The 15,463-nt window shown below is 30.6% G+C and overlaps 2 protein-coding genes across 3 annotated transcripts; both read left to right on the forward strand.

Moving 5' to 3' along the window:
• Nucleotides 1–2,068: 2,068 nt before the first annotated feature.
• LOC130797238 (uncharacterized) lies at nucleotides 2,069–6,401 on the forward strand. 2 transcript variants are annotated; one of them, XM_057659756.1, is made up of 5 exons: nucleotides 2,069–2,267; nucleotides 4,417–4,847; nucleotides 4,934–4,983; nucleotides 5,070–5,226; nucleotides 6,094–6,401. In XM_057659756.1, the coding sequence occupies exons 2-5, from the start codon at nucleotides 4,424–4,426 to the stop codon at nucleotides 6,108–6,110; spliced, it is 648 nt and encodes a 215-aa protein (XP_057515739.1). In that variant the 5' UTR covers nucleotides 2,069–2,267; nucleotides 4,417–4,423; the 3' UTR covers nucleotides 6,111–6,401. The 2 variants fall into 2 exon arrangements, with proteins under 2 accessions (XP_057515739.1, XP_057515738.1); XM_057659755.1 differs by having other exon boundaries at nucleotides 2,070–2,267; nucleotides 4,377–4,847.
• A 3,429-nt stretch (nucleotides 6,402–9,830) lies between these two features.
• On the forward strand, nucleotides 9,831–13,088 carry LOC130797239 (cytoplasmic 60S subunit biogenesis factor REI1 homolog 1). The gene is made up of 6 exons (XM_057659757.1): nucleotides 9,831–9,981; nucleotides 10,149–10,290; nucleotides 11,420–12,004; nucleotides 12,102–12,271; nucleotides 12,453–12,671; nucleotides 12,745–13,088. Exons 2-6 carry the CDS (start codon nucleotides 10,186–10,188, stop codon nucleotides 12,902–12,904), a joined length of 1,239 nt encoding a protein of 412 aa, XP_057515740.1. The 5' UTR covers nucleotides 9,831–9,981; nucleotides 10,149–10,185; the 3' UTR covers nucleotides 12,905–13,088.
• Nucleotides 13,089–15,463: the final 2,375 nt, after the last annotated feature.

Here is a 15,463-nt window from a genome sequence, read left to right on the forward strand (position 1 = left end):
TTTAATAGTCATTCACAGTGAATTTTTTTTTATACGAAGGACTTTTTGTGAGACTGATATAAAATTTGATACTTAGAGTATTCTTTATTTTCTAACTTTTTATTTTTATTCTTATTAGGTTAAGGCTGGTAAACCCCTAACAAATAAACAAAAGGAAAATTAATGTTTTCTATAAGTTATGAATATTAAATCCTTATTACAAGATGGAAAGAAAAATCATTTAATTACTAATTCAACACATGAATATTGAGGACATAAGATTGATATAGGTGATATTTGAAATATTAGGAGTTAAAAGTCTCACCTTCTATCTTGCAATATACTTTTGATACTATAATGTTTTTGAATTAGTTTTTTACTGAGATGATTCATCACCAGAAAAATCTGTGTAATTAGTTTATTTATTTAACTGATCACTCACTTTAAAGTTATAAAGTGATCACTTTAAAGTAATAAAAAATGTTCACTTTTAAAATTATAAGTGATAACTCTAAATTTACAAGTGATTACTTCTAAATTATAATTAATAACTTTGAGATCGTGAGTGAGCTCTTTAAGTTACAAGTGATTATTTTAAAATTATAGTGTATATTAAATCATCGTAAAACTGTATGTTTTTTATATTTGTAGCTATCCTAAAAAATAAAGCTTCCTTAATCACGCACGGTTTCCCAAATAACACGCATTTTCATTCATCTTCGAATTGCACCCTGTTTTGCTATCTTTGTTCGAAATTCATCTCTACTCAAATTGAAGATTTGATGTTAGAATTTGATTATTTTACACCTCAAAATCAATTTGATCAAAATACAAATGATATAACAAGTGTATAATTTTTCTCAATTCAAAATGACTAAAAATCAAAACATAACTATTAATACTAATTAATAAATATTCAATTTGGGTAATATGTATATTTTGTCATTTACAAATATACACTTTATTAAACTTTATGTAATTTAGGAGTAATTATATCATACTTCCTTTATAAATTAAGAATTTTTGAAATGTGTAAACTGAATTGCAAAGTTATATTAATAGTGTCATAATTAAGATTTTCTATCACATATAATGTTAACAGTGTTATATTAAAATCTTTAATTTAAAATTAAAAAAGTCATGAAAATATAATATCAAAAAATGTATAATTTATCTTTTTTTTTCGTGTTTGAGAAAAAGAAGAATTGCACTTGTGATTTTATTTTTCTTTATACTCTCATATGTGTTGAATTTTGCTTTAATTTTTTAAAATTGCCCTAATCCTTTGTTACTCAATCAAGAATTTTGACTCATTTTAGTTGAAATTTTTATGTGCACTTAAGATGATGGAAATTATGTTATAAGTTATAATTTCACATATATAATTCTATAAATAGTGCAACATAGTTATTAGTTTTCATAATTTTAAAGAAAAATCTTGCCCAACAAGGCAATTATTTTTTATTCATAATGAATAGTCTAAATGTAATAATATTTCATCTCTGTATTAGGGGGTAATGAAGTTATTCTTTTTATTTGATAATATATGAAAACCTTGTCTATTATTTTTAAAAGTATATAATATATAATTTTGTATAAATTACTATATTTGATATCAATCAGATGTGTGATTATATATTTAAAGTTACGTTATTGTTTTCCAATTAGTAAAAAGTTGGTTGTAATTTGTAAGAAGTGTAGTATTATTTTAATACTGACTTGCTATTTTTATATTGAAATAATGTAATCTGTTGCCTCCTATAAGCTAATGATATTTGACATATCTCTTGTGCAGATGTCATGTCGATTTTTATATTTTTTAATAAAATTTATGATTAATGATTGTTAATATCAAAGGCAAAATAAAAATTGACTAGTTTCTTAAAAACTCTATAATTTCAAAAATTATAATGCTCCTGTAACAACATTATAAACACTTAACATATACTAAATCAGTTAAAATTAAGACTGCTAACTTTTTAAAATCTACTGCAATCGAATATATTAAACATAAAAATTAGAAAAGGAAATAGTCTCTTGTAATTTTGGGTAAAATTAGAAAGGAAATAGTCCCTTGTAATTTCGGACACTTAAACACTAAACCAAATAGACCTTCTTCAGCAACTTCCTTCATCAAATATTCTGCATTCATGGTTAGACGGTTACTCATTACTGTCCAAGAACAAGAAATACGTTGTCTTGTCGTGGTTAAAGAATTGGATCGTTGGTTGCATCGCCATTCTTCATTCAACATTTGTGGTTCTTCTCATCTCCTCGTAGTTGTACTGGTACCTTTTCTTTTTATTTTCCCGGTTTTCCTATCTTTCTTAAACAATTTCACTGCTCAAGTTATGATGATTATCGATTTTTTCTTGAAATTTCTCTAGAGTAGTATAAATTAGGGTTTACTAAAGCTGATGATGCCCTTTTTCGGTTGATTTCAACCGCGGTTCGCAAAGTTATCCTATCCTATTTTTCTATGAGATATTGGAATTGTTAGTTTTCAATTTTCATCTGAATTCTAAACCCTTAATTTTGAGTTTGTAGTTTTTGGATGTTCGTTCAAAGTGAAACCCTATTTCGATGATTCTGTTATTTTGAACCTAGTAGTATATTGTTTTTGTGATGTTTGATTTTACTTTGATTTTCACTAGCGGAAAATTTTCTTCTCTTGGCCTCCTAAACACCTCAAGCAGGGTAAAATCAAAATAAAACTTTGAGAAGCTCTCCCTCCGGCAACCCTAAACCCAATTTTTTGCACTTACATCAAAATCTGAAGAATAAAACAAATGATTGCTCCTTCAATCACAAAATTAAGGTACACCTAGGAAGAAAGCATCTTAATTGATGTTGTTTTAGGATTTTGCAGTTATGGATTTGACTTAATTTTTTGTTGTAACTGCAAATTGCAGAGTTTGATAAAGTGTTGGGATTCAGGGTTTTTATGGTGCAGACTGATACGTAGATATTGTCATTCTTGTGTTTCTTCTAGCATGGCTTCCTGGAGATTTATTCCTTTTATTAATGATGTTTTATTATATTAAAAAAGTCCTAGATTTTATGCCAATTTGGTTAATTGGATGCGTACCTGCTACACTTGTGATTTGATTATTGCCATCAAATTTTGACATTTTACCTCCTAATTTCATTGTCATCATACTAAAAATGATGATGTTAGCCAAATATTTTCTAATATTATAGAAATACTATTTTATCTTCCCAAATTATGTAACTAGCATTCAATTTGCAGTAATGGTCACTGAACTTTAGATACTATGATATTGTCATGGTCCTTGACCTACCATCAAAGGTAATTGATATCATTCTACGAGACTTTATTAATCACCAAAGTTCAAGTTACATACAGTGTCAGGTGGAATAATTTTGTTGAAGGCAGCATATTTGTTAAGAGTGATCTTGGATATTTGTTTGATATTATTGTTAATGATTTGTAATAAATTTCTATAGATTTGAGTTCTCGTGGACCAGTTTTGTGAACCTCTATTGTAGCCTTGAGTTTGATTTAAAAGCAATTTCAGAGTGTTTTTGCGTATGACGACTTAATTCTGAAAAGTCAATTTTTTCAAATGGGAGTAAGTAGAGGTGAATTTAAAAAGGAAGATGAAAGTATGAGTGAGATGAATAAAGAGAAAGATAAATGACTTTATTTTGGGGAAAGAGAAATATTTTCCGTCCATCCCACTAGGGTAAATATTTACCCTCAGAATGAAGGAACTAATTCTTCTATTTCTTCTTCTTCATCACTTTAGAACTTTTAGGCAACAATATGTTTTTAAGTTTCTATTCCATTAACCTTGTTTTCTTAGTTTGACTAATAATTCCCATAAATATTTATTCTCAATACAAGTATTTTATCTATATCTGCCTTGGAGATAATTGATTATTTTCAGATTTGGTGACACTAATGATGTTATACTAGCGCTATAATTGTGTTAAGATTTCTATGTTCCATCCCCCTCTGAAAAATGGAATTGGTGTTAGTGCAACCTAGAACTAGTTTGTTCATTTGAATTTCTTGTCATACTTATGGTGTAATTTAAATGGTTCGTGTGATTTAGAAACCTGAGGGAGAGGAGTAATATCAGTTCTTTATTTCAGTCTTCTTAGGAATGAACTAGATGAGATTCCAAAAATTGGTATAACAATGGAATATATATGCCATTATATTATGTAAGTGTGTAGTTTTTTCCTAGAATTTGATAAATTTGCTACATTTGGATATCTGTTGTATATTTTCATACTGCTGTCTTCCGTTGTATGCCTTGTGCTTCTTTTGTTGACTAGAGTACCAAAAGGTGTGAGCTTATTAAGAAATTATTGTAAGTTGTTTTCAATGTGTTTTCTTATTGTGTTAGACTCGTTAAACTTGTTTGCAGTCTGAAACATAAGTGAACTTAATCGATTGTCAATTATTAGAGCATCAATGGCATCTTTTGAACCAACCATTAGCCTGGATGAATATGCATTTATTCCTCGGGAGAAGATGCAGCAGCCTAAAATGGGCAGGAAAGCTATTACTGATATGACTAAGTCTAAGAAGCAGCTTGCAAAGGACAATTCATCAGTAAAGAACCTCAATACTCTAAAGGCACCGGAAAAGGTGGTGCAACCTAAAATTCGCAGGAAACCTCTTGGTGATTTAACAAACTCGAAGCAGCCATGTGTACTTGAAAATTCATCCAAGAAAAACTGTATTAAGAACGTTTATGCTTTCAAGAAAGAGCAACTTTACAGTTTTGCTTCAGGGGAAGGTTTTCTGCATAACCACAACGAGTGCATGAAGGCAAATCCTCAATTATTGAATATGAGCATGGATTATTTTCTGGAAACTGTTGCGCTCAAAAGAGGTAACATCCCAATTGAAAGTTCTTGCTGATACTCACATTCTATTGATGGTTTTAGATTCTTAAATTTTATGAATATCCGATTTCAGATTCTTCAGCTCTTCAGCTCCCTCAACTGTACAAGTCCTCAACTTTGGAGGTTGGTACTCCTAGCTCCCAACAACTGTGCAACTTGGATTATATAATTTGACTATTCCTGATAGTGTATATGTATTACTAATTCAGCTCGACACCTCTATGACGATTGAAGAGGTGGAGTTTCTAAACATTTCGGCTCCTCCAAGTCCTCAAACACCAAGGTTTGCTGGTTCTCCTAGTCGGGATTTGGATTGTAAGAATTTGGAGCTTTCACCTTTGAGGCTTAAAGATACACCTGTCAGGGGTTAGTTCCTCCGTACTTTTCCCTGATTGCACCTAATATACTGAATGTTTTGTTTACTAGAGGAAGATTGATACTTGCTTGTGTTATCTCTCCTCTTTTGTATCAATCCAATATTGAATTTGATGTATTAGTAATAGTTTTATAGATCTTTGTTCAGCAATCTGATGCTGAATTTGGGAGTATTATTAGTATGTTCTACGATTCTTTGTCCTGCAACTTGTGGTGTAACTCGGTCATGGTCATTGTCATCAACTTAGGGTGTAATTAATTAGGTGAATCACTGAAAACCAAATTGAACCAAATCAAATTAGTAATTTGGTTTGATTATTTTTTTCTAATTTGGTTTGATTTGTATGTTAAAACATAATTAGTTTGGTTTTCAGTGTTGACGTTTAACAAAGCAAACAAAACCAAATCTCATCCAAATAATGAAAAATGGACTTTCCAAAACTAAATAGTCCTGTAATGCAAATGGCCTGTAAAAAACCCTACTTTAAAACCCTGCTCACGCGTTATGCTTCCCTCTCATAAGAAAACTTTTAACTCCCTACTTCAGTCATGCCTCCTTTTCTTCAGTCCCTAGTTTATCTTTTCATGTGATTTGTTCTTTCTTTTTCCTCCTTAATTTCAAAATAGAGTATTCTTTAGTTCTTTTACTATGATCAGTGTAACATAATTCGCAAGCTAATTCGCTTTTTGAATTCGTGATTCGCCCAACTTTGCCCAAGAATAGCCTAAGACGACCATAATTCGCTTTTTTTACGATTTGTGATTCATGAAGAGATCATTGAATCAATTTGCTGTTCATTTTTTGGTTTGGAATCAATTCAAACTTATAATTGATTTTGGATTTTTGTTTAATTGCAGTAAAAATCTCCATTTGAGGCTTTATTATCGATTGGATTGAAGGTTGGATCATTGACATTGTTCGGAGTAATGAAGCAGAGTGACTCATTGCTAGACGGGGCAATGAAAACTTCAACTGTTAGATGAAAGTAGAATAAGTGAATAAATCCGAATGTAGAAATGAGAGAAGTAAAAACTAACTAAATATTAGTCCTGAAATCTTCAATCTTGATGTTATAACTTAGTACTTTGATAGTTTGATTAATTGATTTTGTAAATATGAATATGTTGTCTTTAGCTTTAGAATATCATAGTGTGATAAGAGTGAAGTGTTTAAGCTTAGTATTGTACATTAATTGATTTATTTCGCAAAAGATGAATGATGCAAAGCTATCAAATTATTATACTTGATACAAAAATACAATAAATATTAAATAAAAGCATCCCTAATAATTTGAAATTCAACAATAAAAATGAAGAAATTTAACCCCCTACCAATTCTAAACAAAATAACATGAATTTGAAAGCTATAAAGATTATATGTGATTAGGTTTGAAGAAAATGACAAAAATAAACAATAAAATACAGGTTATGTAGAAAAAGCTTAGAAAAACCATAGAAGTTGAAAATCTTAGAGCTTTAATAATAGTGATTTATTTAGAGGTTATGTGACCAAGCTAGAGTAAATATACTCTTAATGATGATCTATTTTAAGGTGGGTTGGTGAAAAGGTTGGCAAAAAAGATCATTGACAATCCGTTCATTCGAATAGTCACCTTTTTTTTTTCAAATAGTGTAGCACATGTCAGCATTAAATTGGCTTAAAGAAATCAACAATCAACAAGTTCTTGATGCACTGTTGGGCTTTTCCAGGTGCCCGTCTGCAATTGGTTGAAAGAATAATCGTTTATTAATTTAAACGACTATTTTGTTGATTAAATAAATTTCAAAGAATATATATATATACCAACTGTCATATTTTTTCAGATTTATAAAATGAGACTAATTTTAATATGTTTTGACTCAATGTCATATTTTCTTATTTTCTTTTATATTTTCCTGCCAATATTTTGTCAAAAAAACCCAACAAATCATCCAAAAAATTCCAAAAAAAACAGATTCAAATATCTAGTTTATGGAAGATATATCTCTAATTTTGATATCTATTGAACTCCGTTAAGGGATGAAACAGTTACAATGAGACTATTTATATTGAATTCACCAAATGTACATTTATAGTTTTAAAGTGATGTTATGACTTTAAATTGATTTCTTACAATCTTAAAACGACCAATTATAACCTAAAACTAGAATGTTAAAACGATTTTGTAACCTTAAAGTCATCACTTACAATCCTAAAGTGATCTATTAGAGAAATGAAAAACATTCTCATACAAGACTTAATGTTTTAGTTTTTTTTTCTTTTTTTAAATTAGCGTTTTAAAGTATTGGGCGACTCTGAGTGAAGAAGAATTTGTATATTTATAACTTACTTTAGTTAGTTATTATATATATTTTTCATTTCAAAATATTTATAACGTTTGACTTTTTATGCAATCCAATATACTAATTCATTCTTCAATAATTTTATGATATATAATATAATACTTATATTGAAACCTATCAAATAAAATTCAAATTGACTATGTATTTTTATTAAATAAATAAAAACTAATACACAAAAACTCGGACGAGACGGTCTCATTATGAGACCGTCAATTTGGTCGGCCTAATTCGTGCGTGTAACAACATTTTAATTTTCTGGACATTTATTAATTTTGACCTTAAAGGTATTAATTTTTAAAATTGATACCCTTAAGGTCAAAATTAATACCTTTAAGATCAAAATTAAAAAATACACAAAAAATAAAAAAAATTCCGAAATTGTTACACACGCGAATTAGGCCAACCAAAATTAACGGTCTCATTATAAAGTTGTCTCGTCCAAGACCAGCTGAAACTAATAAGGGTGATACAGAGGAAATATAATATACACTATTATTCTCAAACTATTTTTATCCTAAAATATTTTCTTTTATAAACCCTAAAATCACTTCAGCGGTTCAACCGTTTAATTCATCCTGCTCTGCCTTTGTTCGCTCTGAAGAACTCAAACAATCCTGTGTGTGTAAAAGATTAGTCATGAGTAATTATGATAAAAAGATCGTCTGGGAAGGTTAGATTAATACTAATCTGGGAAGAATTATTTAGATTAGATAGCATCTGGCAACATCCATCTGGGAAGATTAAGATGACATTGTACATATGTAATAATATTAGTGCATGGGAAGCTCACGTGCGGCTAGAGGGCACATGTCCATTATAAAGGGGCATTATGAGATAGTGGAACACATCTTCAAAGGAGAAGCAAAGAATGCTACAGAAAATAAAGGAAAATCCAATAGAGTAATGAAAGGATTGACACGTCCAAGATAAAGACAGTGGCACGTAGAGAATTTTAGGGATTAGTAAACTATCAAAAGAATGTTTTACATCCACAATAATGGGTTATAAATACAGATCAAGGAGCGCATAAATGAGGTAACTAAACTTTTTCTATTAAGAGAGAAACACAAAGAATTCAAAAGAATTTATTGCTAAGAAGTTATTATAACTGAATTTTAAGGACCACTTTGAGTTTCAGAAGGATATTAATACTATTGTGATAAATCTAAAGCGATTATAATTGTCTTGACTGATACTCAGAACAACAACTGTTAAGAATTAAATACAAAAGACCACACGTCTAAATAAGTCCTAAGTAGTAATCCACCTTGCAGCCACAGTGCTCTTTGAAGGACCTATTAGGCAAACTTGTCTTATACTGATGCTGACTTGGGCGTCAGAGTGGGTCATCGGAAAAATATTCCGGGCCCTGCTAACCCCTTGCTTTTTTTGTAGGAATACTCGTCTTCTCAAATAATCTTACTGCATAGCTTGGCAAGATAGCAAACATATGCTTCCACAATACTTAATCTATAATTAATCACAAATTAGAAGATTAAGTTTGTAATTAATTGTCCTATAAAATAATACTGGAACAAATCCCTCCCTCAAACATTATCACACTCTTCCACCTTTTGAATACAGGTATTTTAATTTCTCTCGATTTGTTTATTTTCTGATATTTTTTTAATCAAAAACGAGGTATTCTGATTTAAATTAATTGTCTTTTGAATTCTTAAATTTCTTGTTCTCTTGATTTTGATATAATTTGATATTTTCAACTATGATTTCAAAACCTTGCATATTTCACAATTTAAAGTTTTTTATATTTTCTTTTGATTTTTTATATATGAATTTGTTCTCAAAATATTGAATATTTTCCTGTTTACTAATTTATAATGTTTCGCAACTTTCGCTTGAGTTTTCGATCTATGATTGTTGATTTACTTTCCTGAATTGGTATGAGATTTTTTCGATTTATTTTTTTCCTAGACTTTATGGTATGTGATTATTGTTTTTTTATCGGTCTATCATGACGGCTTAAATATCAGAAACTGATTAAATATATATAATGATCTAATTATTTAATATTTTAATAACTTTTAAAGATTTTATAATTATATTTAATTAATTTTTTTAAAATTAATTTTTAATTAATTTCTTTTATATACGAATTTAAATATTAACGTATATATATAGTTACGATTTCTAAAATAGAGAAGTTCGAATAAAAATAATTATTTTATTAAAATTTATGAGCATATTGAGATCCTTTGCAAAAAGATGGATATAAATAAGTAAATAAATAAATAAATAGGGAAATAAAATAAAAAGGAGGAGTTAGGGTTATAAGTGGTTACTCATTACCATATTTATCTTCTCTCTCACATCCCTCTCTTCTCGGTTCAGCAGCAGCCCCAGCACCACCAGGCCACGCATCCACCGTAGTCACCAGCAGCCACGGTAGCGCCTCCCTACCAGCAGCCGTTTATATATTTTCATTTTCACTATTTTTTTCTTTAGAGTGCAATTATATTTTTGCCGCTTAAGATTCATATTAAAAGCATCGTTCTTTTTATTTTGTGTATAATTATATCCCATCTCCGTTTGACATCTTTTGATTTATATAGGCGGCCATCATTAACCATAAAGGAAAGTTTTTAAGAGATGCCTGGGCTTACCTGCAACGCTTGTAACAAAGAATTTTTGGATGATTCTGAGCAAAAGCTTCATTATAAATCAGAATGGCACCGGTACAATCTAAAACGCAAGGTAACTTTTTTTTAATAGCTTTGTCTTTTTTTATATGATCTCTTTTTGATTTAGGTTTCTGATGGGGTTTTCTAGGTTTTTAGATTCTTGTTTGATTGGGTATATGTATTTTTTTTGTAATATGATATTGTCAATCAATCAAAAATTAGGGTAATTGGTATTGTTGTTTTCATTGGCTTGATAATTGTTCTATTACTTGCCATACGAAAGCGGGCATTTTATGTTGCCGGTATGTAGATTTGTATTAATAATACTTCTATATGTTTTAACTGTTAACCCTCTACACTAATCGGTAAAGACTTGAGCTTTTTGTTGTGGTTGTCTTCAAATTTTCATGTGCTGCTTGTTTGAGCTTTTACAGTTTAGATAGGTGACATGATTTGGTATACTCCTTGCAAATTGCGGCTCGTAAAGAGAGAACTATGGGTGGATTTGGTCTATATTTGGACCATTTTGAGCAAATCACAAACTCAAAAGAAATTTAGTTTGCCAATTACATTACACTGGACTTGAGATTTCTGTGGTCGTATTTTTTGACTTAAAAAGCTCATAATTTTATGAGCTTGGCTAACAAAAAATAATATCATGTATTATTTTGTACCCAGTAAGCACTCAACTTTTTGCCAAAGGAGGTTGTTGCACTTTTTCATTGGCCATGCACCTAATTGTTTTTTCGCAGGTGGGGATAGTAGTTTGTGTAGTTCAATTTTTTCAGGGTTATTTAGGTCAAGGGTTCTTGGCCGAGACTTGGACTTTGGGATCAGTTTATATTGTTTTTATGTCTTTGGGCTGTAGTATAGGGCGGGGTCCAATTACCTTCATCAAGAGTTAGGAACTGTATTTTCGTATGTGTTGTACAAGGCTTTTAGAAGCTTGTATTGAGAATGTGGTTGTGTACCTACTTTGGTTTGGAGTTTCTTTTTTTCTCTTTTGCATTGAGACGTTGGTCTTCGGCGGAGTTTTTAGGTGCTTATCTTTGGGATCATGCTTGATTTGCTACTTTGCTTTAGACTGTCTGCAAAAAGATGGTGAAATTCAAAATTTGTTTTTCTGTTAAGGATGGAATTTATGGGTTGTCTTTAATGATGCAACATTTCTGATTCTGGTGTTTATGATTTTTTTGTTGCAGATTGCTGGGGTTCCTGGAGTAACAGAAGCCCTATTTTTGGCAAGGCAATCTGCACTTGCTGAGCAGAAGAAAAAGTTAGATGAGGCTCCCATGCTTTACAGTTGTGGACTATGTGGGAAGGGTTACAGAAGCTCTAAGGCTCATGCTCAACATCTAAAATCGAAGACACACATCTTGCGATCTACTCAGGGAGAAAATCTTCAAAATGAAGACAATGCCATAATAAGGCCACTGACACGCCGCACTCCTGTAAGACCTCCTCATAGGAAAGTTGTAGACAGCGAGGAGAGTGATGAGAGTGAATGGGAGGAGGCAGACCCTGAGGAAGAGATGATTGGTGAGGCTGCTGATTCGCTTGCATCCTTGAATATGACTGGAGATACTGCTGCTATGGCTGATGATGATGATGAAGATGATGATGATGATTTTGAAGAATTGGATCCAACCTGCTGTATCATGTGTGACGCGGAGAACGGTAGCTTAGAGAGCTGTATGGTTCATATGCACAAAAAGCATGGTTTTTTTATCCCTGACATCGAGTATTTGAAAGATCCAAAGGGCCTCCTTACATATCTCGGTATTAAGGTAATAAGCAGCAACAAATTGTAATTTCTTCTCTTGCATACCCCTCACCCTGGTATCATATCCTCTCTTTTCGTGATTATCTCCTTGTTTCTTCTAGGTGAAAAGGGATTTCTTATGTTTGTATTGCAACGAGAGGTGTCACCCATTTAGCAGCTTGGAGGCAGTTAGGAAGCACATGGAAGCAAAAAGTCACTGTAAAGTTCGATATGGTGATGGAAATGATGATGAAGAGGTGGAATTAGAAGAATTTTATGATTATAGCAGCAGGTTTGTTCATGGTCAAACTTAAATCACTTGATTTTTGTGTTTTTGAGGTCTAGAAATGGAAGCAGTGACTATGGCTATGGGGTTGGATGCTTCCATACATCTCAACTATATGTATTCATTGGTTTAGTTTATTATCCTTTTGTATTTTTGGTTAATAATCCGACTTCATTTCTTTTGGTAGTTACATGTATGAAGATGGAAAACAACTTGTTGCCATCAACGATGGGGATATCTCTGTCGAACTGGGTCATGGCGGTTCTGAGCTCATTATCAAAAATAAGACTAACAGAGGTGTATCCGCCAAGACACTTGGATCGCGAGAGTTTTTGCGCTACTACAAGCAAAAACCACGACCTGCACCCGATAGTGATAAGGCAATTTCCATTGCCTTAGCCTCAAGGTTTGCTCTCGAAGACCTCAATCAATTGTAGTAATTAATAAGTCGTTCTATCCTAATTATTCTCGTTTATTAGGTACAAGAGCATGGGTCTAGCGACGGTGCATTCAAAGGAGCATACAATCAGAATGAAGGTGATGAAAGAAATTAGCAGATCTGGAGTGGAAGTCATGCGGAGCAAGATTGGTATGAAGAGCAATGTTATTAGGAATCTTCCTAAGAATGTTCCATACTAGATTTTTATATTATTATTATATATTTATATATATATATATATATATATTGTGGATTATTTGTTTTCATAATTAAGAGTAGCTTCGTACTTTTTATGTGAGTTTCCCTTAAGTTTTTTAATCATGTATTATGCATGAAGAAGGTTGGAAAATATTACTACAGTAATGGGCAAGTAGTATTGATATTTGATATGGCTTGATAAATTAAATGTTATTATTCCTTTTTGTTTTGGTTAAATTGAACGGTTAAATTCAATGGCTTGCTGCATGATTGGTGGTTCCTTTGTCAAAAAATACTTTAATAGTGTCTCTTTATATAATATATATTATGTATAGTTATAAAATTATCAATAAGACTTGTATTATTATTAATAAAATAAAATATTAATTATATACTCCCTTCATTGCTTAGAGAAGTGCTTATAAGGAATGTTTGTGGAAATTTCAAAGTGGATATATTATTTTATTGAATGATAAATTTGATAAAGGAAAAGTAAGGACTAAAACATAAAAAAATATAAAACTAAAGTTAGTGAAAAAATATAGGAATTATAACTATTAAATAAATATTTTTATAAAATTAGTGGGAAATATTTGTGGATTATAAACAATTAAAAATATTTTAAAATGGGAGTCAGCTTCAGCCTTACTCGGCTCTAGCCGTTGCAGAAACTGCTGCTATTCTTTCTCGAGTCGAGAGAGTTTTTGGTCGCGCTCTTCTTTATGGGTATGAGTTGTCGCTGTCCTTCCCTCTCTAGACCCTAACCATAGTTTTCTATGGGCGGGATACACTGGATATGATGATGATGATTATAACAATGTTAAAATGAAATTAGTGAAAGATTTGTGAAATACTGGAGTCTATAAAAATTATTAAAATAAAGATGAACAAGGTTAATTTTGTTCGAAATTTTGTAATATGATATACACAAATTCTTGTGAGAGACCATCTTTAAATGGACCGACCTATTATATATTTTTTAAAATACTGTAAGTATTAAAAATTATTTAAGTAGACATTTAAGATATGAAAGTAGGTGTTAAGGATACAGTAAATAAACATTAAGGATAATTTGAATAGGCATTAAGAATGTGAATAAGTAGTCATTAATCTTTAATGAGCTGGATTTAAAATACGTTTCTCAAAAAGACAGTCTCTCAAGTGACAAGCAGTATGATATATGCACTAAGAGAGTACTTCTACAAAATTGTAAGGTGTATAATATATTCACTTTGGCTTAATAATGCATGAGAAGAACAAAGTATAATATTAAAAATACTCTTGTTTTCAATAAATTGCCGCATTTTCTATTTAAATTTTTTACAATATTTTTATTTTAGGTAGTTATTATCACTTTCTCAAATTTTTATCTACAAAATCTTTTTTGGTTTTTTATTTTTTCACTTTTTATTTATATAAATGTAAATAAATATAAAATCTAGTTAGATTATAAGTTGAGTCTATGACGAATTTAAAACGTCTTTGAATAGACCTATATATTTTACAAATCTAGACCTAGACTCAAACTCAAAATGTTAGACTTAAACTCAAATCTAAATCTAGACTTAAACTCAAAAAGTCAGACTTAAACTCAAATCTGGACCTAGACTCAAACTCCAAATAATGACAACTAGGATCCAATTTCGATTCAGATAAACTAATTTAAATTTTCATCTTTATTCTATAACCGACAAAGGATAATTTGGTTGGATCCAAATAAGCTGAATTTCTGAAAATTGACCAATTACAACCTCACAATCACATCTAGTAAAGTTAGAAAGTTCCAAATGTTTGAAGTGGTGTGAATTAGATCATTATATTTTCATGGATTAAACAGCATAATACTCGAGTATAATTATGTGCATACACATGTTGAGGAGACTTGGTTATTAAGACGACTAAGTTCAAGTATTTAGGATCAGTTATTCAGAGTAGACCTGATCAAACACTGGGTCGGATTCGGGCCGGGCCAGGTGGGAAAAACAGCCCGTTGATGTGGGTCGAGCCGAAGTGTGGGCCTAAAAGTTCCTGCCCAAACCCGTAATATGCGGGCATTTTCGCGGGCTTGCGGGCCTATGTTATATATTATTTATACATTATAATATTTTGTTTATTTTATTATACAACTCTAATATATTAGCTCAAACATTTTAAATTCTTTGAAACGGAATTGTATTTGTCTTCTTTAAAATTAATTAAGATGTTATTTTCCAATATTTCAGTACATGTACTAACGGTTTTTATTATTTCATATAGAAGCATGTAGTTTAACATTACTACATAAAAAGTATATTGTTTTCATATAGAAATATGACAGCAAATCAGATTAATAATCTAAAGAATATTCTGGAAAAAAGAAACAAACTGAAAAGAAAAACTAAGTACATTAATTATTTGAAATTATTACGCCAATCGTTAAGCAATCTAACAGAGACAATTTTTTCATAATATAAATAGCACCAAAGAAAATTAATGAGAATAAAATTTAATTATGTCAAGCAATTATTTCAATTGGGACGGACCTAGAACAATATTAAATGATATCAATAATGTTAATGCAA

This window comes from Amaranthus tricolor, chromosome 12 (genome assembly GCF_026212465.1).
Source record: "Amaranthus tricolor cultivar Red isolate AtriRed21 chromosome 12, ASM2621246v1, whole genome shotgun sequence".
NCBI classification, from domain to species: domain Eukaryota; kingdom Viridiplantae; phylum Streptophyta; class Magnoliopsida; order Caryophyllales; family Amaranthaceae; genus Amaranthus; species Amaranthus tricolor.

Coding starts and splice junctions, on each gene's coding strand:
- LOC130797238 (XM_057659756.1), top strand. CDS start 4,424: ATGGCATCTTTTGAACCAACCATTAGCCTGGATGAATATGCATTTATT. Junction 4,848..4,933: donor AACTGTTGCGCTCAAAAGAG/GTAACATCCCAA, acceptor ATCCGATTTCAG/ATTCTTCAGCTCTTCAGCTC. Junction 4,984..5,069: donor ACAAGTCCTCAACTTTGGAG/GTTGGTACTCCT, acceptor TTACTAATTCAG/CTCGACACCTCTATGACGAT.
- LOC130797239 (XM_057659757.1), top strand. CDS start 10,186: ATGCCTGGGCTTACCTGCAACGCTTGTAACAAAGAATTTTTGGATGAT. Junction 12,272..12,452: donor TTTTATGATTATAGCAGCAG/GTTTGTTCATGG, acceptor TTCTTTTGGTAG/TTACATGTATGAAGATGGAA. Junction 12,672..12,744: donor TCCATTGCCTTAGCCTCAAG/GTTTGCTCTCGA, acceptor CTCGTTTATTAG/GTACAAGAGCATGGGTCTAG.